The sequence below is a fragment of the Carettochelys insculpta genome, chromosome 8 (genome assembly GCF_033958435.1).
Source record: "Carettochelys insculpta isolate YL-2023 chromosome 8, ASM3395843v1, whole genome shotgun sequence".
Lineage (NCBI taxonomy): Eukaryota > Metazoa > Chordata > Testudines > Carettochelyidae > Carettochelys > Carettochelys insculpta.
The window spans coordinates 45,126,229-45,154,159 of NC_134144.1; the positions used below are offsets into that span (position 1 = coordinate 45,126,229).

General features: G+C 43.4%; 1 protein-coding gene across 1 annotated transcript; it reads left to right on the forward strand.

Annotated features, from left to right (window-relative positions):
- Positions 1–315: 315 nt before the first annotated feature.
- Positions 316–27,922, forward strand: CYTIP (cytohesin 1 interacting protein). The gene is made up of 8 exons (XM_075001549.1): positions 316–486; positions 5,197–5,246; positions 5,648–5,702; positions 12,215–12,317; positions 12,464–12,557; positions 14,021–14,090; positions 24,800–24,866; positions 26,496–27,922. The coding sequence occupies exons 1-8, from the start codon at positions 316–318 to the stop codon at positions 26,963–26,965; spliced, it is 1,080 nt and encodes a 359-aa protein (XP_074857650.1). The 3' UTR covers positions 26,966–27,922.
- Positions 27,923–27,931: the final 9 nt, after the last annotated feature.

The following is a 27,931-nucleotide window of genomic DNA, read 5'->3' on the forward strand; positions in this document are numbered from 1 at the left end:
TCAAAGCAAGAGGATCTATTAAATGCAAACCAACACGAAACTTAAAAGCTGCATGTGGTGAGTTCTGCTGGTATCCAGGAGTAGAAAAACAAACAGCTTTTTTTAATTGCAAAACACACCTCCTAACTCTCCCACGAGCTTAAAAAAATGGAGTAACGCTGGTGATCTGCAATAAGATTTATGTAACCTTCACCTAAACCACAAGTCACATGGATTTCCTTTTTGTCTGATTGCTCGTAGCGGAGGTTATAGTTTTAGTTTCTACAGCCAAGCAGTGTTATTTAGCAATGCCAGCCTAAGTGCCCTTCGTCCAACATGTCTTTAAGAAAATTCATTCAGCAAAACCGCAATGCCAATTTGGCAGGCTGCTGTGTTAATCCAAGTTACACACCTTACTTGGAACCAATGTGCAGTCCCCAAATGGATAACAGAAGGCTTCAGATTGTGGCAAACACCATGGGGACGTTACCCAGAGGACGCAAACAGGTATGTTTTCCATTTTTAACATTGGCAAAGAGCCAGTTTCCAAGTGTAAGCTACAAGTTCATCCACATGTGATTTTTAAAGGGTTGTAGAAAGTAGCAGGCCACTTTCAACCTTGGTTTCATTTCAGTGCCTTCAGTGGAATTACACTAGGAGGAATTTGACTTGGCATGTTTCTTGGGTTGTGATTAAAACCTTTAAAACATAACGCTAATATGACAAGTTTCTTGCACTGAATTTATGCACAGGACGAATTCAAATTCTAGGGCAGCTTGGAACCAGGGTGCCCACGCATCAAATGTGGAAAAACCAGAAGAGGGAGTGAGGGGTAATAGACACCTGTACAAGACAAAGCTCTGAATAGCAGGACTGTCCCTTTTAAAATTGGGACATCTGGGCCACACTTCTCAGGCCATGATGTTGTTTTGCAGCTGTGCTGTGTTAAGCATTGCTTTCATGTTATGGTTATGTTGAGAAGACTCTTGATTTCTGGATATTTCAGATAGTTTAATTTATTTTACTCTGGTATGATGGCATGTTTGGGCTTTTGGTTCCTCATGAGCTGCCTTCAACACCTATGATTTCAAGTATATTGCTGGAAGTGATTCTGATTTGATTTTTCTCAACACAATGTTCTTCTGTATTTCTTCTTTTAGCAGCTGGCTTTTAACAAAGCCCAGCTTCTATTCTCGCTATTGCCGTGAATTGGCAAATAAGCACTTAGGTTGTATCTAACAATCTGAGGTAAAGCAATCTAAACTGAAAGTACGTAAGACACATTAACACAAATTCTCATCAAAGAATTTGTACATATTGATTGTGCACTTAAGTATTCATTTTGTATAATGATAATAAGTGCGCTTAATTCTTCTTTTTGTACAATTCTGGAGAAGATAAAGCAGAACGAGGCAGACTAATATATTTCTGTGGAATGCTGTTGATGATTCTTTGTTCACCTACAATTGCTTGTGATGGGCACAGTTTCCTCTGGTTTTCAATGGCAATTATGCATGATTTAGAGAGAACATTTATGATAATGGTAGTGACGTGAAATAAGAAATGATGTTTAAAAATAAATCGCAATTCCCTTGCCTTGTGTGACAACCACCAATGCAAACAATTACAGATCTGATGGATACTTTAGAGAAGTAGGTCAATTTAGAGTTATGTCCATATTTAACTTTCTCAGACAACCTACAGTTTACTCTAAGTACCTCTAACATTTCTCCCCAAAAACAAATACATGCTTCTGAAATAAGTTTTGGACAGAGAAGGTTGTTTTATTGTGGGACACAGTTTTATGTCACTGAAGTCTTGAGTTACAGATTGCATTATATTAACCCGCAGTCCATAGCCATGTTAGTGGTACAGGTCAGTAGTTCCTCATTTGTAATCTACATCTTGGCAACAATTTTTTGCTTAAAATTAATGTTAGTCCTTTTCAGAATCCTTCCTGATTTCTTAAATACCTTTCTATCTCTCTGTAATAGCAAGTTTTAGTTTTCTAGCATCGTGAATTCACGTGCACTGTTATAAGCCCCCATGCACACTGGTAAGAGTATTCTTGTAATGCTGTGCTCTGTCCCATGGACACTCAGACCTGCTCACACGTAGGGATTTAATCACCCCAATAACTTGGATCTGCTTTTAGAAATGCTGAAATTAGCATTAGTACATCAGCATTTCCTGTGTTATCACAACACCCCTGAAGTACTACTGTGTGGACATAATACTCCTGAAGTGGGGTTTTCAAACATGCTCGGTATTGGCCTAACTACTTCAAGTGAAAAAGAGGGAAATGTGACTTTAGTGATAACTGAGTTAGGCTGAAACATCGGATGATCTGTTCCCTTGAGCTGTGTTTACACTTGGATTCCTCTTTTGAAAGAGGCATGCCAATGAAGGAAATCGAAAATGCAAAGGAGGCACTGATTTACATATCTGACACCTCATTGGCATATTCTTTTGGAAGAGCTTCTTTCGAAAGGAAAAAAGCAGCGTAGATGGGGCTCTTTTGAAAGTAAACCTTGTCTTCGAAAGAACCCTTCTTCCTGAAACAAAATAGAAAGAAAGGGCTCTTTTGAAAGTGAACCCATCTTCAAAAGAACCTGTCTACACTGCTTTTTTCTTTTGAAAGGAGAATATGCAAATGAGGCACCACATATGCAAAACAGTGCCTTATTTGCATTTTTGATTACCTTCATTAGCATGACTTTCGAAAGAGGACTGCAGCTGTTGACACAGTTTTGATGTGCATGTAAATCCCATTGGTGTCACTGGAGAAGGTAAAAGACCCATTTGGCTACTCATGGATGAATACTGGAAGAGATGAGTGGCTTTGCAGTAAATACACAAAAGTGGGAGTTCAAATGATTTGAGTCCTACTGTTGGGTCAGATGGTTCTCATGTGAGCTTGGTCAATTAATTATTCCTGCCTCAGTGTCCCCATTTGTAAAACTTGTTCCTTCAACTTGGGTTCCTCACAGGGTGAGGTAACATCCCCTTTTTAGTGGACCAGCTTGTGTCAGTGAGAGGGAAAGGCACTTCAGAGCTCACACGGTGCTCTTCCTTTCACAGGGTGTTAAGTATTAACAATATATATATTGTATTGCATATACTTAATATACAGTATTGTATACAATACTTGTATACTTTATATTATACAAGAAATATATTAAGTATTAAAGTTTATAAAATGCTCTTAGGCCCTCTGCTGGAAGGAGTCATGGAGGTGTAAAGTTGCAGTGCTATTAAAATAGACCGTTAGCACTATGCCCAGGAGCAGCCCTACCCATTTTACTGAACAGGATGGAAAATATTGTCAGCACCCCTCTCTTCTCCGTCCCTCCGCTCGGAGGAGAAGGAAATAAGAACTTAGTGCCGCAGTAGTTCAACATGCTCTGGAAGTTGGTTGCCCTGTTTTGCCATCCCTGAATGCAGTGCTGCCCCTACCCCTTACTGGCCTTGAAATGCCTCAGGTTTCAAACTGAATTCTGTGGAGCTGCCAAGTGGGTGATTCATGCACATTATATACCTCCCAACAGTACATTTATGATACACCTACAGCCCCCTAGAAGTAAGATGGCATGTCTGTGGCCCGTGGGTTTCTGACCACATGTAGGCTTAGATTGTGCCTTAGTGCAGAGAGTAGGTGTTGCAACATACAACATCTCAGACTGTGATCATCTTGTATGTGTTCCATAGTGCACTGCAGACAGATTCAATTATACGAATGCAGAGTAAAGTGTCGGTCCTCCCACCTGAATGTTCCACAACATACTGCTACGAGGTTATAGAAGCATAGGATGTACTTCAGTTGCCTGATCAGGGCCAGGCTTTCCCTACAGAGTGCTGCCAATTGCCTTTTCCAGTTTAAAATGTCCCAAACAATGAAACTGCCAGTACTGTGGTGGAGTGAAATGTCCTTTTTCTTCTGTCTAATTTACTTCCACTTGCCCCTGTGTATTTATTTCTGAGTGGAGGTAGTGTCAAAAATGCCTCTGTTATTGAGTGGTTTAGCACTATGCAATCTTCTAAACTTCCAAGAACATGCCTCTTCTCTCATTGTTCCATTTGGAAATAGTGCAGAGACTGGGAATGGAGTGGAAGAATTAGAGGGCTTTTGTTTATAACAGATCCATGGAGAATACTGACCCTTGCTGTTGAATCCATACATGAAGAACAGACCTCCCAAGTGCCAACCATTGAATGGTGGGAGCAAGGCCTTTAATGGGAAGTGTAGGTCGGTGTTTCTGAAACTATGTTCCGCAGAACGCCGGTGTTCCATGATCAACTCGCAGGTGTGCCACGAGCGTTTGGAAAAGTAATTCAAAATTTCACAATAAGACTCTATTGTCTCTTTAAAACCAGTTACAATGTTACTTCCTTGCTGCTCTGATGCCTGATGAAATTACTTCATTTTGATTTTGATGGATATGTTGCTGTCTGTTTTTGGTTTTTTTGTCTGACCATTTTTTTTTTTTTGAAGAACAGTTTAATCGGTGTTCTGCATAAAAATATTGTTTGGTGTTCCATGGTCTCAAAAAGTTTATGAAACCCTGCTCTGTATCATAGCCTTTTTGTCTCCTCTGGCCCAGGACATGTGAGGCTTCTATTGGCATTTTCAGCCATCACCTAAAATATAGCCCCCCTAAGATGAGCACTGCTGGAGGGAGGTTGCAGTGGTGCAAAGTGGCAGCAAACTCCTCACCTCTACTAAGGCACCTACGTGCTGTCTGTGGTGTTCCAGAAGCATCCAGCAATGGCTGGAGAGAGTGCATGTGAGATGCTCTGCCTCACTACATGCCCTGAGCACTCTGCACCTGCTCCTACACCAGGGTGAACACCAAGGGAGATTAGGCAGCGGTTCTGTCCTCCCAGAGGGTGTGGAGTGCCTGGGTTGTGGGAGTGGAAGTATACTTTATAATTTGTTGTGACAACAAGAGAGTACCTTTCGCAGTTATATGCACTGGCAAAGTGGTGCAAGCACTCCAACAGGGGTCACTTTCTTCTGTTCCTCTCCCCCACACCAGCTCTTTCCACACAATGCTCAGGAGACAGCAACTTTGCCAAAACAATTCTCTTGGGAATAGAAATTAACTAAGACATAAAGGTTATGGGAATTGTCTCTATGGTGTAGTCTGCTATTAACTTGTTGATTTTATTCACTGTATGGCCTTATTGACAATAGCAAACTTGAATTTCTGTTTCCAGCTTGCTTTAACCAGGTCAAGTTCCTTCGGTGACTCTTCTGGACCACAAAGGTAAAGAGATTTGGGTTTTAGGGTAATAATTGCTCTGCTTTACATTTGACTGTGAGTGTGTGGACAGTAGTAGCACAAAACAGAAAATGAATCACTGCAGAGTGTACCATCCGACAGCAAGAGTAGGTACAGTGCTGATTCCAGGCAGAGAATTGTGATTCATTTATACATAGCTGGCAAGCAGTGTAGAGCAGGTGGGTTTAAGAAGTAATTTGAATCCCAAGCGGAAGGGCTCCTCAGATTTAGGACTGTAGATATGCATGGCATAAATCCAGACTGTTGATAGGGCTGGTACGTCACAGTTGGATAAATAGAAGCATTTTGCATTTCTTAGTAATGAATAACACCCCACAACAGGATGTTGTGTTGTTTATATGCAGATTTATGTATTCTTCTTGCAGACGGCTTCTTGCTATTGTCAAAGAAGATAATGGAACATTTGGATTTGAAATTGAGGTGAGACTTCAGTACTGTGAATATAGAATATGTAAGTCACTGACTATGATATGTCTGTGTTCATGATGAATTGAAGTGAGGAACTGAGAATGTGATGGATTTCAAAAGGTTGACAAATAGAAAAGGAAACAGACCAAAACCTCTGATCAACCACTGTTACACCTGAACTTCAGAGAGATTCAGATCTGAATCTGGATCCAAAATTTGCAGGTGGAACTATCTTTGTTACGGGCCAAACAAAACTCCAGCTCCAAACGGCCATGAGCTGATGGGAATAAGGGGACTTCGAAGTAGGCGGGGTCCTTTCGAAAAGGAGCCCCATTGGGACGAGACGCGAGGCGCATCAATTTCGAAGTGCCGCAGCCTCCCGCATGCTGATGAAGCACTGAATATGCATTTCAGCGCTTCATTAGTAAACTTTGAAATGGCCATTTGCGTGGCCATTTCGAAGTTTGGGGCACGTGTAGACATGGCCATAATGACTTAAGGGCTTGATCTCACAGCCTTTATTCATAGAGGTAATCCTTATATCATTAAACCCTCTTGAAACTAGGATTGCAGAACCAGATCTTTTCAGATTTCTTGTGTGCTTTGGGAGATATAAATCTTTGCTATTTCTCTTTTAGCTGACTAATAACTTTAACTGTGATTGCTAGAAAAACAAATTTAATGCAATTTTCAGGAAAGTTGTCCAGTGCAAATATTATAGAACACTGCTGCATAGTGCATTTTCCATTCTATACACACACATTGGTACTCTGTTTATATACTGATGTCCATTTATCATTTTGCTTACTGACCTATAGTTAGCATGGTTGTAGCTTTAAAATACATTATGGATGCCAATGATGTGAGATAAATAAGTATATATATATATGTAGTACATTTAGGAATGTTCTCAAGGAGCTTCTGGCATTTAAGCTTCTTTCAGGAGATAAGGAGTTGGTTCCCCACTTGCAATACATAGAAATGAAGCCACCCATTTATTTACAGTACTGTTGTTGTGCGTCTTTGAAGCATTTTCCATATTTGTGCACATAGATTTGGCTGAAAGTATTATTTTATTAGAAGCATTGCTTTTTCTGATTTAGTTCTGTGACTAATGAGTGTGTAAGAATTTGAGTCAGGAATAGTGGAGAGCTTTTAGAAGCGAAGATAACCGAGTCAATTACAGTGCTTTTGTATGAATTGACAGGGGAGTGTTTCATTATTTGTGGCATTCTGATTAAAAATAATGATTCTTGGCATAGGTTCTTCCAGAATGCATGTTGTGTGTGAGCATCTCACTTGAAAGCGTGGTCTCTCAGAAGCCAGTATATGAGGATATTGAAACAGATTGGCTTTAGTGCCAGATTTTAAAAGGTATGCAGATGATGTTCTACTTGCCACTGCAACACCTAAGTCCCTCTTTCAGAATAGATTGAGGCTCTTAGGAAGCCTAAATCCCATTGACATTCCTTAAGCCACATGCTCTTAAAAGCCTGACTTCTGAACATGAGACTTAAGCTTGTAATAGGTGTGGGAGTCTCAGGCAACTGAATCATGGCCATCCTCCATGTGCCTCTTTTCCCTGAGGCTCTGCCCCCTCCTCCTGTTGCTTGCCTTTACAGCCAGTAAAAAGTGGGAGGGCTTTTAAAGCTGATGGGCCTTGGGCCCGTGTCCCAGAGCCCTACTCTTGTGTCATTTAGGGTATGTCTGAACTGGAGCTGAAGCTGTGAGGTGCTCCATTTCTGGTAGATACATCCATGCTAGCACTAATTAAACAAGCATGCTAAAAATAAAAGTAGAGCTGTGGTGGTCAGAGGCCGGGTCTACACTAGACCTTAAAGCTGATTGTAGATAAGCAGTTCCAATTGCATAGCTGGAATCGACTTATCTGCTATCAACTTACCAGGCCGTCCTCCCGGAGGCAGGTCGATGGGAGAAACTCCCACGATATTGAGGAGTGCAGGAGACTCCCTTCTACCAGTACATACCCAGAGTTTCAGATTTGTTGTACTCAGAATTTTTTTTCTGTCCTGCCACTGCAGCTGAGCTCCTATTTAGTGTGAAAGCTTGATTAGAGCTACCGTGTTTTTTAATGCCTGAACTGGAACTTACATCTCTAGCTACAGTGTGGACATACTCTTAGGCTTTGCAATGTGTAAGTGTTGCTCGAGTCAGCATCTTAAAAAAGAAAATCTGTGTGGATGTGATTAGTTCCTTATTATTTGATGAGCTTAGGTACCTGCGAATAGGATAACTATATGAATCTCTCTGTTGCCATTTTCAGGGGTCTCATGAGAAATACAGTTGGTACACTTGAAAGTTTCTGTTCATTTAAAAGATTTTACGATTTCCAGAAGTAATTCCCATATATGGCATCACTCTGTTGTTCTCTGATTACTTCAGTCGATATTGTTGTAATAGGTCTATGCATATGCCTAAAAGGTTACTAATGAGTGCAAGACTGAAGCCTAAATATCTCGATAATATTACTCAGGCAGGTAGGAAAATGTCAACTGGCACGTATTGGTGTGCTTCTGAATGCCCCTGCATTTCACTTGGCGTGTTGGACTTTACTGAATGCGTTAAGTTGCACCTGTTGGAATCAATGAGTTGTATGGTTTCCTTAAATCAACCCAAGTCTGCTAGAAACTCATGCCAGATTTGCTCACTAAATCCATGTTGTGGTTATAAAGATTTGTGAACCTGTTAAGGATGTTAAGTCTGTAATGAAACTCAGAACTGAGTAGGCTCTCTTCATTTCGCTATCAGGGAGACAAGGTGAGTGAGATACTCTCTCTTATAAGACCAACTTTTGTTGAGGAGAGGGACAAGCTTTCCTGCCACACAGAGCTCTTCTTCAGGTTTGGGAGAGGTATTTTGAGACCCTTCAGTGTTTACTTTGTGCTGGGGTGTCAGGACTTGAGCCCCAGCACCTTTAGGTGTGTTTAATATAAGGGTTTAGCACATATTGTAAGGAACCTTTCAAGACAAAGTGGCCCATTGACACTTGTGAAGTCATAGCCCAGAAAGAAGGTGAGTTAGTAGGTTACAAACAGATTGTTGTAATAAGACAATTCAGTCTCTCTGTTCAGTTCATAATTTTCTGTGTCTATTGTGGTCATGAATTTAAGCTCCCAGACTTGTCTTTTGAAAGTGTTGTGCAGGTTTCCTTTGAACTGAGGAGTGATAGGTCAGATATGGTGATTGTTTTGTGAAATGTGTCCATCCATATGGGATAAGGTATTTTGTCATTTTCCCGGGTGAGTTCATCTAAGAAGTATTGTTTGTCTGGCATCATTTGTCATCTTGTTGGGGGCATTTAGTGCACTGGTGAAGCACACCGCATGTTGTGATAGGCATGCGTAAGACCTATGAATTTTGAAATGTGTCTTATGAAGGCTGTTGTTCCTGACAGCCGGGGAAAGCTGTCTGCAGGTTTGGCATCGGTGGTTCTGACAGAGCCTCATGCTTCTTTGAGTGGGAAAATTGCTCCTGATGATGAGCTTGGAAAGGCTGGGAGAGTTGTTGAGGGCCGGAAGTAGAGGTTCAGGATATACTTCTTTAGGGATGAGGTCCCCATTGTGAATGGGTTATAGTTGGTTGAGTACTGGGATCCAGAGTAGTTTGGCAGGTGACCACGAGGGTTATCTGGTCAAAGGGGGCATTATTTCTGTATTTAAGCAGATTCTCTTGGGGTATTTGTGTGGCCTGTTTCATGATGTGATCTACTTCTCTGGTGGAGTATCCCTTGTTTGGTGAAGACAAATTTAAGCATGTTAAGGTATGTATCCCAGGCTTTCTTCCCAGAGCATACTTTGTAGGGTCTGAGTATCTGTCTGTAGATAAGATGTCTGAGTGTGTTTGAGTTGCTTACTAGATCTATGATGTTAGGAGTGGTGATCTGTGGATTTCTCGTGTATGGTTGTCTGTAGGACTCCATTGTTGAAGCTGGTGGTGGTGCAGAAAATCAATGTTAGTGTGGGAGTGTTCCAGAGAGAGTTTAGTGGATGGCAGGAAGTTTAAACAGGCCTTTGAAAGGATGAAAATACCACTGATATATTTCAGGTTTATCACTGGTTCTGTGGTTCATTTCTCCAGAAATTCTTCAAGGTGGCAGATGAAAACATTGGCATCTCAGGCAGACATCTTAGTATCTTTGACTGTTACCATGGTTGGCCAAAGTGGTGTTAAATGTAAAATTGTTATGGGGAAGGATGAAATTGATGAATGTAGTGATGTCTTTGGGGTGGATATCTGAGAACAGACCATTATCTTGTAAATATTTTGAAGCAGGCAATCATGCCAACAATGTAAGAGATGCTGGTGTATAGGGAAGTGACATCCATGTTGTCACGGATATTGTACTGAAGGATGGTAACAGACAGAAAGCCATGCTAGTCTATATACTATGAAAACCAAAAAGCAGCCCAGTAGCACTTTAAAGACCAACAAAATCATTTATTAGGTGAGCTTTCGTGGGACAGGCCCACTTCTTCAGATCATAGCCATACCAGAGCAGACTCAATATTTAAGGCATGCTCTCTTAGACAAAGAATTAATGGGCACAAAACAGACATAAAAACATTCCTGATCCACAAACCAGTCAGCCAACATTTTAATGGAGTGGGACATTCTGTTAATGACCTGAAGGTTTGCATCTTACTGAAGAGGAATTTTCACAACAGGTTGGAAAGAGAGGTTGCTGAACTCTCTTTTATATTCAAATTTGACACATGAACGTGTGGTTTGAACCAGGATGGGAATTACAGGGGCTGTTTTGCATACTTGGCTTAATCTAATTCTTGACTCTCCCCCTCACCTTCTGCCCCTCTACTCTCCGATTTGCTCACCTTGATAATATTTTTCTGATTTGTCAACCTTGTTTACTATTTTTCATTCTCTGTGCCTGAAATATTGAGTCTGTTCTGGTATGACTATGGTCTGAAGAAGTGGGTCTGTCCCACAAAAGCTCATCACCTAATAAAATTATTTTGTTAAAGTGCTACTGGACTGCTTTTTTGTGATGAAGGATGTTGATGCTGTGGAGTTTGTGAAGGAAGTCAGTTGTGCCCTTTGTGTGGTGAGGAGTTTGAAGATGGTTTCCTAAGAGTCCTGATATTCCTTCTGTAAGGGTACTGTGATGAGATAGGATGACTTAGCCTGCATTTTGTGTATGTTGGGAAGAATAGGAGGTCCTTGGAATGTGCTGGTGGGGAATGAGTTTCTAGGGTTTGTCTTGGAGTTCTTTGGGAAAGGATTTGATGATATCCTTAAGGTCCTGTAAATTGTGGTATGGGGGTGATTGAGTTCTATGTAGTAGGTGATGCTGGAGAGCTGTAAATTGGACTAATTGATGATGTCATCAAAGTTGAGGATTACAATGGCCCCCTTTTTCTGGTAATTGCACCAGTCTCTGGAGATTAGATTTCAGGTACTGTATGGTTGTCCTCTTGGCAGTGGAGAGATCCTAGTGGATGTGATGTTTAAGGATTTCCCAGTCAACTTTTCCCCTGAAGTGGATGTAATCATTGTGAGGGGTGATGTTGGTATTGTTTCACTGTTAATAAGCTCCACAGTTCCTGTCCTGAATTGTGGTAGGAATATGTCATTAAATATTGACATTAACTGTCAACCAAAAGCATTGTTTATTTCTTATGTCTTTCCTAGATAACATATTTTAAATAGGTATTTACTTTTACAGGACCTGTCTAGTTATTTTTCTAAGTACATGTGATAGGCATTGCTTGATATGTTTTCTTAGCATTAGTTAATAAATACTCATTTCAAGCAAAAATAGAGACCACTATTCTCTTTTTGGGAGAGGCGTGGACACAGCATTATGCTTTGGGATTCAGAGCTTTTACAGCCTAAAAATGACTTAGACAAAAGCAGGTTCAATTTTCTTCGCTTCTCACTCATCTCAAATACAGCCTCTTGTCCCATTTGGTGTTCCCTGATGGCTAAAATGACATTTCAAAGATAATAGCATAGATGGGTCCTAACTTTTTAAAACCAAGTTTCCAGGCTTTGTCAGACTTCACCGCGTTATAACTGAATCCTGCACATGTTAGCTTGCTGTTGTGTAAACAAGAAGATAATGTATGTCCAGTTTAGCTAGAGCCAGAAAGTGTTTCTGGTCTACAGTTAGAGTGTACATAGACTTAAACTCTTCCTTTTGCTGTTTAATATCTATATTTGTTTAAAACTATGTTGGGTAGGAATGGTACATATTGTAAATAAAATAAACAACTATAACTTATCAAGTCTTTTTCTATCTGAACACATTTTTCTCCTGAGAAAGAAATATCCTATTCCTATAGTCCCAGGCTTCCTGATTTCTCATTCATGGTGATAAAAAAATAATAAATCTTTATGGAATATGTAATAAAAATAAGAAACACTGAAAATAGGGTGAACACTTACTGTACACTGATCAGGCTGTAACACAGTGTTAAAGCTTTTAAATTGATTTTATTGATTTAAAGGTTTTAATATTGGTAACATAGTCAATTTGGTATTTATAGACTCGTAGATTACAACATGAAAACGCTTGCTCCCTGGAAATATGTACGTATGTCTGCAAAATAGAAGAAGAAAGTCCTGCCCATCTTTCAGGCCTGCAAACAGGTAACTAATGATGTTTTCCTATGATTTGTGGCTCTGCTTGTTTCTTTTCCCACTTATTACTGTATCATTTATTTTTTGTTTTACAGACAGTGGAAAGGATGGTGTGTAATTGAGATGTTCATTTTACTTGTATTTAAATTTGCCAGGTGATATTCTAGCCAATGTCAATGGAGTGAACACGGAAGGTTTTAGTCACCAGCAAATTGTGGATTTGATAAAATCTTCAGGGAATTATTTAAGGTAAATAAGTATTTCTTCCTCCACTCCCAAATATTTTAGTTTAATCCCTTTTCACATTATGAGCCAATGAAGAAATGTTTACTTTTTTCCTGATATTCCATTTGCTGTTTCAGGTGTTAAGAAAAAAATTAAATTAAATTCTGCTGATGAAATAAGATCCTTATCTGCTCTGCCTCTAGTCAAGAGCACAGTAGCAAGTTCAATATCACAGAGCCACACTACACAACCGTTTAGGACAAGAAGTGCAGAGGTAGTACATACCATTTAACGTGCAGAATGTAATGGAATAGAACTTTGCTCTTACAAACGCTATTAAATATTGGGTAGGCAAGTTCCTGCAGTGGGTCAGCACAAAGCTATTTATCATAGAATCATAGAATACTAGGACTGGAAGGGACCTCAAGAGGCCATCGAGTCCAGCCCCCTGCCCCAATGGCAGGACCAAGTTCTGTCTAAACCATCCCTGATAGACATCTATCTAACTTCTTCTTAAATATCTCCAGCGATGGAGATTCCACAACCTCCCTTGGCAATTTATTCCACTGTTTGACTACCCTGACAGTTAGAAACTTTTTCCTAATATCCAACCTAAACCTCCCTTGCTGCAGTTTAAGTCCATTGCCTCTTGTTCTAACCTCAGAGACCAAAAAGAACAAGTTTTCTCCCTCCTCCTTATAACACCCTTTTAGATACCTGAAAACTGCTATCATGTCTCCCCTCAATCTTCTTTTTTCCAAACTAAACAAGCACAATTCTTTCAGCCTTTCCTCATAGGTCATGTTCTCTAGACCTTTAATCATTCTTGTCACTCTTTTCTGGACCCTCTCTAATTTCTCCACATCTTTCTTGAACTGCGGTGCCCAGAACTGGACACACTACTCCAGCTGAGGCCTAACCAGCGCAGACAGGTATGGAATGATGATGGATTGGATGAACACCTAGGCTATTACAAGACCTTCTCAATCTTATACTCACATATTTGATCTTTTTAGTAAGTAGGGTTAGTTCTTTTGCTGGATGTTGATATAAAACATATAGGAACACCAAGTGGTCAAGAGTGTTACACCTACTTCCATGTCCCAAATGGCCCTATGATCCCCCTTTGCTATATATGCCATTCTTTGGGTGTTGGCTCGGTACTTTCTCTTCACTCTCTCCTGCTTCTCTCCACTCTTGTGTTCGGAAATTCCAGAGTGGCCGGCCTCCTCTGTAACACAGGAAATGCATCACTCCTTAGGATAGCTGATTCAAGAGTGCTAATACATCTTAGCTGCATTTCCCTCCCCAGCCCTCTATAGTCCATTTGCTTTTTAGATAGTGAGCTCTCTAGAGTATCTAATGGTCCTATTGGCTGCTCTGCATGTTAGTGCAGTGCAAATATTAACTATTAGTAATAACGTAACACCACCCATACATAAATAGTCTTTGTACATTTTGGTCATGAAAACCTTTGTCCTTTACAGGTTAGAGACCATTAATGGAGCCAGTATAGCCAGGAGAATGGAACTCGAAACCAAGCTACAGTTACTGAAGGTAATTTAGTGTGTGGCTTTCAAATGCAGTAGGTCTCATATCAATTTGTTGTGTGTAAAGGTGCCAGATTGACTTCGTAAAAACTGAGGTCATGTATTTACCTGCAGAAGAGGCAATGCAAATTCAACATTGTGTTTTGCCCTCCCAAAATGCATCCAACCTTCCTGCCTCCAGTTCTGAGAGCCTAGTTCATGACCTGTACCAGAGAGTTAGCCATGTTAGTCTGTATATGCAAAGACAAATCTCTCAGTCTATAAAGTGCCTCAGGACTTCTCATAGTTCATTACCTGTGTCTTTGACCTGGCTAGTTCCACTGCTAGCCAGGATGCCCAGAGGACCTTTTTGTGGAAAGAGTGCTTCTCCACCAATGGAACCCTGGAATACTCCAGGCCTTCATGTCATTGTCTACTTAAGGTCATCTTGCTTGGGGTATTGTTCATATGTCATATATGTGAGGAGTAGATTTAAGGGACATTTGCTGATTCAGGATAGCCCAAAGCTGATGTATGATGATTTCAAGACTGATGGAGAGGAAGGATTGTACTGCGATTGGGGCAGTAGGCCACCACTTGGAGAATTGGGGTTCAGTGCTCTGCTTTGCCACAAACATCCTGTGTGCCTTGGACAAGTCATTTAATCACTGTCTTGAGTGCCTAGCTGAAAAATGGGGATAATAGCACTTCCCTACCTCACAAGGCCTTTGGAAGGTGCTCAAATACTATCATGATTAGGGCCATCTATGCACCTAGACCAGGGTCTGCAACTGAAACAGCGAGAAGAGCCATCTTTTCAACTTCAGTTACAAAATCAACCCTTCAAGAGCCACAATGCATGCGAATACGAAACAGTCGTTAATAGATACATAAAAGTAATAAATCAAGTCCAGCTGCACTTTTTGTAACCCCTATTGTAAGAACAGTGCACATGATGATTTTTACCAGTTAGAAAGTTGTTACCCCTTTCCCCCAGATTTACCCCCATCCCACAAACCCACTCCCCATCTTCAGGCTTAACCCTTTCAGCCCCAAACCGCCCCCCCGTCTCCAGGTTTAACCCCTCTGAACTCCAAACCACCATTCCACCACCAGGTTTCACCCCTGTCAGCCCCAAACCCAGGATTTACCTGGCTCAACCGTGGAGCTCTGCATGCTGCTGCTGTTCCTCCCGCCACCTGCTTCTCCATGCAGCTGCTCAGCTCCTGCAAGGCAGGCTTGGCTATCCCTACCCCCACAGATCTCCTTCAGGCTGACCTTGCCCTGGCTTCCTCTTCCGGGGCTCCCTGCCCTGCTGGCTACCCCCTGCCACAGCTGACGGCTCCATGGCTCTGGAGGCTGCCGCTGCTTAAAGAAAACAACTAAATTCCCTTTTAACTGCAGGCATTGTTTAAGCAGCAGCAGCCTCCAGAGCTGCAAGTGGAGTCAGCGACGGCAGTCCTGGGAGCTGCAAGTGGCTCCTTAAAGAGCTGCATGCAGCTCTGGAGCCGCAGGTTGCTGAACCCAACCTAGAAGATAGAATTACTTCAATCCCTTATTACCTATAATAATCTCTGCTGTGCTAGTGTCAGTCATGAAACAAGTGCTAGGTCTTATGACACAGACTTCAAGTCAGTCCTTTTAACAGAGTTGGTAGGGTTTTTAATTTGGTCTGTAGTGAGTCAATACCACCAACACTTTTGTACCAAGCCATGGAATTCATGCATTGTTTAAAAATATTCACCAAAAATCAGAATAGAAGACCCCTCTCATGATGAACTTAAGCATGCCCAGGCCTGCTGGTGGGGGAGGTGATACAGGCCTAGGGCCCGGTGATACAAAAGGGCACTGAGCTCCCGTCCTCTGCCACTGCTACTGTGACAACGGCAGTGGCTGATGCCCCAGGCCCTTTAAATCGCTGCCAGAGTGCCATGCAGAGCACTGTAAAGCCCCAGACAACATACGCCCAATGGCATGGAGGGCTGGGGCGGGGCACAGGAGCACACCTTCAGGGAGCATGGAGCCCCCCAGGTGCACACCTTGCCTGGGGGCCCAGCAGGTCTGCCAGCTCCCCTGAGCATGTACATGCAAGTGCGCACGCATAGATATCACCTATTTTTGAAACCACCCTTTAGGTGTAGGACCCTTGAACCCCCTCAGTGCCCTTCTGCTGCTCCAGTGTCAACCATCTGGCTTTGCTGTCATTTCGTATCTAAAGGCCACAGGGCTCTTCAGAACTGTGATGCTCTGGAGATGAAAGAGATTCTTTTCTCATTGAAACATATTGCCAAACCTGCCATCACAAGAATGTGGCACTTTAAAGCGCATTAGACTTAATCCAGCGTGAGAATATCCAAATCCATCTGAGTCAGATGTGGTCATGCCAGCTGCCCTGGAGTTGGCTGACCCTGTGAGGGTGGGAGCTCAGGTTGCAGCTTGGACCAGAGTGTTTTCACCACAATTAAACAGCCCTACAGCCGAAGCCTGGACAGCCAAAGTCAGCTGACACAGGCAAGAGGCAGATTTTTAATTGCAATGTAGACATACCCTACATGTACAAGCCATCACGTTGATCCATTTACATACATTTCTGGTGTAGTCAAGCTATTCACTAGTGGCAGCATATCTGTAGCTGACAATGGTGCAGTTGAGAGCAGAATCTGACCCATTCTCTGCAGGGGAGACACTCCAGATCTACACTCCCGTAACTGAGAGCAGATGGTGCCCACTTACTCTCTTATTACAAAGGAAGCACTTAGCTTTTAAAGTGTATGTAATTTAAACAGATTAGTTTCAGTCATTTACATTTTTAAAATATCCCAGAAATGGTAAGTAGAAAGTGCCTGTTTAAAATTATTAAAATACATCCAACTTCCTGAAGAATTACAGCAAAAATGGGTTTGCTTTGGGTTTCTCAGAGCAGGATGGGCTAGTGGATGGGATACTGGACTGGAAGTCAGAAGACCTAGGCTCTGTTCTCTGCTCTGACACTGGCTTGCTATGTATCCTTGGGCAAAGTCTCCATGCCTCTATTTCTCCTTTGTCATCTTTCTAAAGGTTGAGACTGTCTCTCACTTTCCTTTGAGACCCCTGGGTGCTACTGTAATGCAGCTAGTCTAATAATAATATTTACCCAGTGCTCCTTTGCAATCCTGATTCTGAGGCTAAGCCTCTTTATATATAGTGCTGATTTTATGCAATATACCACGTTCTGCCCTGACCCTCAGTTTAGGAGATTTAGGGAGGTAGGGGAACTACGCATGCCCGGATATGCTGCAAACAATGCATGGGGCTACCACTGAGTTTGACCTCTAAATGACCCTGATGTTGGACTGGCAGCCCAAACTTTGAGTAAATCAGCAAAGTGTGGAAAGAGCCATTGCCATGTAGTCCAGAAAGAAGTAGAAATAAGCCATCATGGAGCCAGACATTTCATTACTGGGATTTAATGAGACTCTGGTAGTTGATTATTATGTTGGCAGTCACTGGTGCTGCTACAGGTCTCATTAGTATTGGTTGTACAGGTTGGAATACATGATCAGACAATTGATTTCTTTCTCTCTCAGATAAAAGCTTTGAAAAGCTTTTGAGCCTAAGAAAAACATAATAAAGTTACTGTGCTTTGCAGTATAACCATATAAATTTTGATTGAACACACAGCAGGTAGAACAGAGCTACTTACGATGAAGGATTTAAAATATGCCTAACCTGATTGTTAGCAGCTGAACTCCGGCCTTGCTAAGACTATGTCTACGCTACAGCATAAAGTTGATTTTAAGGCACTTAGCTTGATTTTGCAATGTGACTGTCTTCACTGCAAATACCTTTAGGTTGATTTTAAGGGGTGTTATGGTTGACTTTCTCACCCCACCCCTCCCAGGATCGTATAATGCTAAGTTTGAATTTAAAAGGTTGAATTAATGCTAGTGTGGAAACAGTGTAATTTAAAATTGATTTTATTGGCCTCCAGAGATATCCCAGAGGTATCCCACAATGCCCCATAGGTTTCTGTTCTGGCTGCTTTCACCTCTGCTGCTCTCCAGGTGCACGGGAAGTAGGTAACAGGAAGCCCAGGATTATGAATTAATTTTCTTTCTGACCAGCATGGATAGCACACCTCAGGAGCACATCTTAGGAGTGATCATATAAACATCATGAATCCTCAGGGTTCTAGTTCTGATCGGAGTTCTCAGGGTCTCAGAAGAGCCCCAGCATGGAGCCATAATGAGAAGCAGGACCTCATTTCAGTGGGGAGTAATGAATCTGAGCAAACTGTGAGCCAGCAAAAGAAATGCAGGCATGTATGGGAAGATTTTCGAGGGCATGACAGAGAAAGAGTGCACCAAGGATGCTCAGCAATGCTGGGTCAAAATCAAGGAGCTTAGGCAGAGTGATCAGAAGGTGAAAGAAGCTAACAGGCAGTATGGGACATCTCCCAAAATGTGCTGCTTTTATGAGCAGCTCAACACAGTTCTTGGGAAGGACACAACCATGGTAGCTAAGGATAGCAAGGACTCCTCAGGAGACCTGATCGTCTCTCCAGCCAAAAAAGAAGAGGCAGATGCTGAAGAAAAGGAGGATGCTGCCAGCCAGAAGATGCACAAGGAAGCTGATCCTGCCAGCCAGGAGCTCTTCCACACCCTGGAGCCAGTCCCCTCATTGACACGTGATGCTCCAGAATCCACCACCTGCTGGAAAAGGGCTCTTTCGGTGAGTATATTTTTTAAACTGCTACAAGTGAGTTGTGTCTGGGTTCGGGTAGAGGTTTACATCTGTTCAGCATATTTTTTTAAACTGCTACAAGCGGGTTGTGGGTGGGGTAAGGAGGATCTATGCCCCTAGAACAGCTTATTAATATTTCTAGAGATGAAGAGCTTATACTTTTTCAGATCTCCATAAAGGTCTCAGACGGGCATTCTTTTATTTTTTACATCAGGTTTTTGGGGAGGTGTGATTTATTCCAGTTTCCATGACAGCGCACCTTACCACTCCAAGCCACCATTAAGTAATCCTGGTATCATGGCACCGCACAACATCCTGGCAAAATTCCAGCCCTGTGCTCACACATTATGAGCATATTTTCTTTTTCACTCTGTTATTCTTTGGAGACTGATGTCTCTTTTTGCAACCTAGAAAAAGCAGGGGAAGGTTTTTTTAAGGTTTGTCCTTTAATATTATCACACTGCTCCCTGGCCATTTCAATTGCCCAGGACTGCCCTGCTGCACCATGCGGCTGGCAGGCTCTGCATCTCCCCACTTCATGTGGCTGGTAGGCTCTCTTGGCCCTGTCCCCTCCCCAGTTTCTCACCGCAACCACACAGCTATGATGGATTTATGAGGAGTACCAAGAAAGTTTTTTCCTGTGCAGTACATTTTACAGAATTGATGTGCCCACACTCCCTGCCCCCGTCACACAGCTGCTGGGGTGTGCAGCCCCTGCTTCCTGGACTCCAGCATGTCTAGTGCTGGCTTTCCCTTCTTTAAATGGCTTTTTCGCTGCACACGATTTAGGAGGATATCTCAAGAAAACTTTTTTCTGTCTTTCACAATTTTATAGGGCTTTGTTTCAACTGCACCCCGCTACCCCCTTAAGTGCTAGGATTTTGCCATGTCCACAATGAAATAGTCTGGAGAAGTCATAGCTTCTGTTCTTCAGAGGTTGATTCATTGTCATCCTTAAGACGCCAAAGTGCCTTGGAAAATAAATGTTGCAGTCATTATCCAACAGAGACCAATTCACTGTATGGGTCAGTGTGTTTTTTCATATTGAAAAACTGTATCTAAATCTTGACCTTGACTGTCTTCAACAGCCAGCATGACTTGGGGTGACAGGAAGAAAAGAACAAAGCAGGACCTCATCCTGCAGCAGCTGCAAGACACACAGAGGGCGTGAGTCTAAGCCATGGCTGACAGAAAGTGGACCCAGCAGTGGCAGCAAAGCATGCTCTAGTGCAGGAGCAAGGACTTGGCAGAGCTGCTGATGGTTATCAAGGAGCACACCAACATCCTGTGGTCCATTATGGAATTGCAGAGGGCCACCCACTGCAGAACTCACAGTTATCCTTTCTCCAAACCCTGTTGCCAGACTGCTCCTTGATGGTGTCCAACGTCCCCTCATCATGAGCCCTGAACATGGGGTGGCAGGGGAGGGCAAGAATAGTCTCACAGTCCACCCCCAGGACTTCTCCATACTGCAAAAGTCTCACATTCCCCCACATGTGATGCCAGGATTCCCTTCTTTTTCTACCCCTTAACCCCTAAATAAAATGTTGTGAAAACCACAGTGTCATTTTTTGGTTCACATGGGGTGGGGTGCAGTTGGAGGTGCTTTAATAAAGGTCAAGTGTACACATCATTGTGGGGGTGGTATCACAAGAGTTAAATGCAGCAGATTCATGTAGCTGTCTGCTCATTCATAAAGCTATATTTCAAAGCCTCCCTGATTTTCATTGCTTCTGTCTGTGGATTGCTGATTACCCTTGTGTCCAGCTGTTCATAAATACTGCCCGGGGCATCTGCTTCTGCCACCCAGACTGGCATGAAACTTTCCCACTTTGATTCACAAATATTACGGAGAATACAGCATACTGACACCACAGCGGGGATGTTGGCTTTGCAAAGGTCCAAACAGCTCAAAAGGAGCCTGAATCTGAGTTTTAAACAGCAAAAGGCGCATCCTCCCTGCTATTCTGCAATTGCCCAGCCTGTAATTGAAATGCTCTTTGCTGTGTTCCGGGGTGCTTGCGTATGGCTTCACGAGCCAAGGGAGCAGAGGGGTAGGCAGGTCGCCCAAGATCACTATGGGCTTCTTCAGGTCACCAATCCTGATCTTCTGGTCTGGGAAGAAAATCCCATCCTGGACCTTTCTCTACAGAGCTGAGTTTCTAAAGATGTGTGCATCATGCATCTTTTCTGATCATCCCCTGTAGATGTTGGTGATCCACCAACACCTGCAACACCATGGAGGAGTATCCCGTGCAGTTTATGTGCTCTGAGACCAGGTTGTCTGGGGCCAGGATGGGGAAGTGCATTTCCTCTATCGCTCCACCACAATTAGGAAACTCCATTGCAGCAAAGCTGTCCACTAAGTCCTGCACATTTGCCAGACTCTGTCTTCCGCAGCAGACAGGCATCAATTGCCTTGGCTACCTGGATCGCCAGAGCTCCCATTGTAGATTTGCCCATGCTGAATTAATTTCCCACTGACTAGTTGCTGTAGGACATTGCAAACTTCCACAGAGCAATTGTCACTCACCTGTGAAATGTCAAAGCAGGTGTCATTTTGGTATCACAGTGCCTCAGGGTGGTGGTGGGCAGCGAATCACAAAGTTCCATGAAAGTGGATTTGTGCATGTGGAAGTGCTGCAGTCACTGCTGGTCATCCTAGAACTCCAAACAGATGCAGTCACACCAGTGTGTGCTGGTTTTCTGTCTGCAGGCACTGTGGGATAGGCATGCATAATGCATTGCAGACACATTCGAACCTAGCTAAGGCCCCATAGACACACTATTACAACTTTCTGGACATGTGTGGACGCTCATCTTTGACTTTATAAAATCTAGTGGTTAAAAAGTCAGCTTCAATAAATTTGAATTTATTTCATAGTATAGACATATCCTAAGTGAATTTCTTCAATATGACATTTACCTCTCGCCTTTCACATTCGAGATTGGGAATCTAACCATATCCCCTTCTTTCTGGCCTCATTCACAATTCAGTTAAAGCAGTCATCATCTTCCAAAATGGCTGACCCCTTTGCTGCAGAGCAGACCGCATTGTAAAGTCCCATAATGTTGCTGGCAGGGCTGGCAATATCCTGTGAGACCCACATCAGAGACTTCAGGATCTGTAAGCGAAGTCATTGACAAAGCCAAATTTCTGCATCTCTACCTGTGGGCCCTGTTTTCTAGGAGAGAGTTAATTTAACAAATATAATTTCCAAGAAGTGCAAAACCACCACCTTATGAGATAGATGTCACTCATCGAAGAATTGAGAGCACAGGACTGCGCCCACTCTTTTCGTATCTATGTGGTTATAATGGTAACCCACTTTTTTTTGAGAGATCACTCTCTGAAGTGTAATTGCCAATAGAATTAGAGAAATCAAGAGGGCAAGGCTGTATGGTTTATCATCTCCCCCAGCTTGTCTCTCTAATATTCCAGAACCAAAGCAGCTACAATGACATTGCTAACAATCAGCACATTCACTGGGGCTGAGAGCCTTACTGGGCCCATGAGCAAGGTGAGGGGAGGGCCCTGCTCTGTGCCCCAGAGGGGCTGGGCCTTGGGCAGGAGGGGCAGGACGGGGGGCAGCCAGCCCTCACTACCTCCTCAATCATGGTGTGCCCCTGACGCCTAGCCCTCAGCACTGCCTGGAAAGCGCCAGCCTGCACTCCCGCCTCCCCAGGCAGACCAAAGAGCCACCTGCAGTGCTCCAGCAGTGATTTAAAGGGCCTGGGGCTCCAGATGTTTGAGGTGGCTGGGAGCTCCTGGTCTTTTTAAATTGCTGGATCCTGGGGCAACTGCCCCCCTTTTCTCCCCTCCCCCCGTCAGCAGGCCAGCACACATTTAGAGCTTAAAAATTGCTTTGATTTTTGACATAACTTGCCACTTTAGCAAAAAGGTTATTTGTTCAGTACTAAGGACTGAACATGGAAATATATCGTCCTCAAGACACGTCCGCACCCTTTGGGCCAACACACAGGTCTAGCTAGCATCTTGACAGCATCAGTCAGATGCACATTGTTTATCTGAGAGACCAAACAAATGAGTGCATAGTTCATGTAGGTGCCAGAAGTCTTAATTTAGAGGATGGCTAGCCCTCTGATGGCTGATGATTAAAATACCCAATGATAAGGCATCTTTTGCTGCTTCCATGAGAATTCCCCCAGATTTGGCCACATTATAGGCCTCTCAAAATTGCTATTTGCAAAGGTTCAGGATCACTGGTCAGCAGCTGTTAACATTTCCAGAACTTTTTTTCCTCATGGTTTTTTTTACTGCAGTAGGAAAAACTGAAAAATTTCTCTTTCATATTAACCCAAAACTCATTTTATTTTATTTAGTTAGGTTTTTTTGGTTCAACTGAAAAAATCAGATGTCGTTTCAACTCCAGGGCTGTGTCTACACAGGCACAAATCTTCGAAATAGCCATATTTCAAAGATTACTAATGAGGCGCTGAATTGAATATTCAGCACCTCATTAGCATTAGGATGCTTCTGGCCGCGGCGCTTCGAAAGCCCCACTTTCAAAAGCGCGTGGCTTGGTGCAGCTACACGGGGGCCCTTTTCGAAAGGACCCACCCCTTTCGAAATCGCCTTATTCCGATCAGTGAAATCGAAGCGCCGCAGCCAGAAGCGTCCTAATGCTAATGAGGCACTGAATATTCAATTCAGTGCCTCATTAGTAATCTTCGAAATGGCCATTAGCATGGCTATTTCGAAGATTTGTGCCCATGTAGACACACCCTAGTAGCTGAGAATGGAAGAGGGAATCTAATACAACTGCCCTTGAAACACATTGCAGAGGAGAGGCAACAGTTGCAGTTGGACTGTTGCAGAGGCAAGAGTCCACACAAATATCTGCACACACATGGCATTAGCAAAACTATCTGCATTTGTACTCACCATCAAGCATCTTCATAGGGAAATGAGGAAATTGCCTAGCTACCTATTTATAGGTGCGCTGAATTCATTTATATCTTTGCAGATGGCCCGAGTGCATATACCTTAAAGCAAGATGTTGCAGGTTTTACTGGTTTAATTAAAACATGTGGCTGCATTTGAGTTTGGTCTTGATAAGCATTCATCAGGGAAGAAACATTTTTAGCAACAGCAGACATATCAGCCATTATAGGCATTAGGCTGAACAGGGTATGCAGTTGCTAGCCATAAAAGCAAGACATCATAGCAAATCATAGAACAAACAACAGAAGCACATTTTCAAGAACTCAGCATCTCCAACTGGGCACAGATTTCCAGGACACATCAGCTTCCACTTGGACACTTAACACGATTTTCAGAGGTAGGCTCCTGAGCTGCTGAGCTTTTTTGAAAAATCTAGTCATTCAGTTGGGTAACCAAATGGGAGCTGAGCATTTTTTCATAACCAGCTCACAGTGTCCAACAGCCCATGATGTTGGCATCTCAGTGGCACGACTGGTGATTTTAATACAGCAATCAATTCTGGAAGTTCTGCAGATCATCTTATCTCAAATAAGCAGATCAGTTCTCTCCTAGCTTCTCGTTTGGCAAATAAGTTTCACTTGATACTGTCCTTATCGGTGATTGACATAGTTATTGCAGTACATTTATTGCTTTTGTCAATGGTGCTATTTGCTTCTATTATGGGATGTGCAGAACCAAACATTGGTTTAAGTAATTGTAACACCATGCCTCTGAACTGTTGCAGTCTCTTTTGGAGAGAGGTGAGCCTGGCTTCCAGTGACTCGTGAGGTTATATCTGCATAAAAGAATTCAGATGATACTCCATCATATAGCATGTGTTAGGTGCACCAGCAAAAGTCAAACAAAAATTTACAGCATAACTTGTTTCAGGGAGAAACCTAGTAATTTTCAAGCAGGCTGTGTTAAAGCTTGGTAAGCGAACATAGACTTCATTGCAAACACCTGCTTCCTGAAACTAAGCTGTAGTTTTTCTGAATACACCATTTCTCTAAATACAGTTTACATTGTGAAAGGTAGTGCTAATTGTCATTCACTCTTTCCCTTCACAGCAAACTTTGCAGGAGAAATGGGTGGAGTTCCGATCGCTGCAATTACAGGAACAACGCTTGCTGCATGGTAAGTTTTGATTTCCTGTTAGGAAACCGCAGTACGTTTCACGACCGTCACAGCTTCTTCTGCAGAAATTCTGTGTGCGGTCAAAAGCAGCTGTTTGCTTACGGCTCATTTCCTTTGCCTTCTTTTTCCATGTTAATGAATGTGGCAAGTGGGAAAACAGTTTCAGGGAGTAATGAATGGGGATGCCTGTCTCCTTGGCTGGCTCATAACACAAGGTCGTTTGTATGAGTTCTAGAAATCAGAAGTTGTCATTGGTTACATGCTTTTCTCCCCTCTTCCCCAGGGAACAACCTTCCTTCTGTTTATTGGGGCGGGGGGAAGCTATAGGTATGCAGCTTATACACCTTTCTCTGAAGCAGGGGTCAGCAACCCCCAGCACACAAGCTGATTTTCATTGGCACACCAGGTGGGAGCTCAACCATGCCCTTCCTCCCCACATGCAACTAGGGCACAGAGATGCTCAGGTGCCCCTCTGTTCCCACAGGTGCACCCCACAGCGAGCAGAGCCACCGTGGGAAGGAGGGGACATGCAAGCTCCTGCTTTGAGCTGGCTGGCAGAGGGGTGGGGCAGGCAGGCTGGGCTGCAGGTGTGGGGCGGCGTGGAACTTCCAGGCGCAGTGGGCTGGGCCCTTCAGACCAAAGATGGGGCAGAGTGAAGCTGCTGCCCCTTTTGTATGAGCCATCCGCTCCTTCTGCCGTCTGAGGAAGGGGACTGACCCTTCTGTCTCCCCAGCTCTGCCATCTGCTTCCCCTCCCCCACACATGAGACTGAGCCCATCTACTCCCTATGCCTTCCATCCTCCCTCCCTGGGATCGGGATTGAGCCCTCTGCCCCACCTTGCCATCTGCCCCAGGACAGGGGTTTGTTAGTTCATCTGCCCCTGCCTCAGCCCACTGGCTGGGATGGGGGCCGAGCCCTCTCGCTTTCCGTTTCTGCCCTGTCTTGCTACCTTACCAATTGCTACCACTGTCCTTCGGACAGGAGGTTAATTCCAGTGAGGTGTTTGGAGGTCCTGCTTCCCCAAGGCTGCCCAGTTCCTCCGCATCAGCTCGCTGGCCCCCAGAACATGCCAGCCCCACTTCTGCACGCCAGAGCTCTCCCTCCTGCCACCAACCACAGCTACACAGTGAAGCTCTGTACCTTTATTTATTAATGAAGCTGTTGTAAGTATTAGTGCCTTTAAAAAGTCTCACCAGCACTCAGACTGTACATACAGGTCAAAAGGTCAAATTTCGGCATTCCACCTCAGAAAAGTTGCTGACTGCTGCTCTAAAGTATCAGCTGTGGGCCACTGCCTGGGGCAGGATACAGGACTCCATATATCAGTGTTGTTGTTTGGTATTATAAATTCATGGGGCTCTTCCCCCTCAGCCTGACTCAAAAAGAGTTGATACCATGGCAGCAGGGAAGAGCAGAGACAGGCTGGGAAATCTAGGGGAGATGCAATCAAACTGATGACGTGCCTCATGCAGCGATCTTCAACCAGTCAAATACATAGGAATGACTTACCAGTAACATATCTCTCCACGACATTTCAGGAAGTTCAGCTTATCTCTGAAACATGAACTTCCCTTGCTCTAATCTTTATGTAATTGACATTGGCTAATGCTGCTTTCTTTTTTTTTTAGGGGAGGTGAATGACAACTCTCTGTTCGAGACCCTGCAATTGGAGGAATCTAATTTATTTGGTTGCTGTGCCTCCCCAAGGCCTGCTTTTCCAATTAAACCCCGCTTCTCCAGCGAAAGCAGCTGCAGAAGCCAGCTGAGCTCAATGACAGTGGATAGCGAGGATAGTTTCTACCAGACTTGTGCGTTTGATGATTCCGCTCATGAGTCTCTGAGCCGGCAGTCAAGCACAGATGACGATTGCTTCTTTCCTAGGGACAGTGAAGCGGCAGTAAGGAAATCTTCCCTGAGGAGGAACAGAAGCATCAGTGTGGCTAGCAATGGATCAACGTCGTCCTTGTGGGAGGGAGGCAGTTACTCAAATATTTTTGGGACACTCCCACGGAAAAATAGAAGAGGAAGCGTCCGAAAGCTTTTGAAATTCATTCCACGTCTTCACAGACCAGTGGAAGAAGAAGAAAGTCGGGTTTGACAACTAAGTATCTTCTTCAGTGTCAAGGACTGCGTTCAGACCCACAGACAGAAACTGCAGCAGTAATGCCACTGGGCGCCTGGGATTTGGACTGTCTCACCCAGCCACAGGCTTTCCTCTGGCATATCCGTACTGCAGGACTGGCATAAATTAAAAAACAGGGTGTTTCCATTGGTCCTCTTCACAGCTAGCACACTGTGGCCCCAGGTTTGTTAGTGTTGAACAGATTTTTTCAGAGGCCAGTTTTGGCATGTGCAAAAGCTTCACACCACCTCCTCATGGACCTGATATTAATAACACTGTCCTCTTAGTTTGAGAGTCACAGCTATTTATTTCCTGAGTTCGTAAGCCAGACAGTATATTCTTCAAAGAATTTTCTAAAAGGGCCTGCTGCTGTTGAAACCACTTGCAAAAGTCCCATAGGGACAGGATCAGGCCCCACAGATACAAACGTGCACATCACAGAAGAACAAAGAAGAGCCGTAACTAGAAACTGGAATGATTGACTTGTATGTTTGTTAACTTTATATGTTGCCTGTGCTGAGGCTCAGTCTAAGGCATACTTGACTTCTGGTGCAGAGACTAGGGATTTTTTATCTAAATACTACCGTCTTTCCAGTCAGTAAACTAGACAGCACGTGCCTCCAGTCAGGCAGGCACAAAGGACAGAATGCAGGAACTCCTAGGGTATCATTGGGACTTTTCTTCTTTATTTATACTGCTTGTATTTTAACACACATCATAACTTGTGCCCACATTATATCAGACCTGTCTGGTCCTCATGGCTGCCATCACTGATCTGTCATGCTCAGTCTTTGCCATCACAGGCAATTTGAAATCTAGGGGTCATTCACAGGCTCATGTGATTTCTCACATAACAGCCCAAAGCTTCTCTACAATGGCAGCTCACTCAGCAATGGGGTCTGTTGTTTTTACACTAGATTGGCTATAAGAGCTGACCTGCTG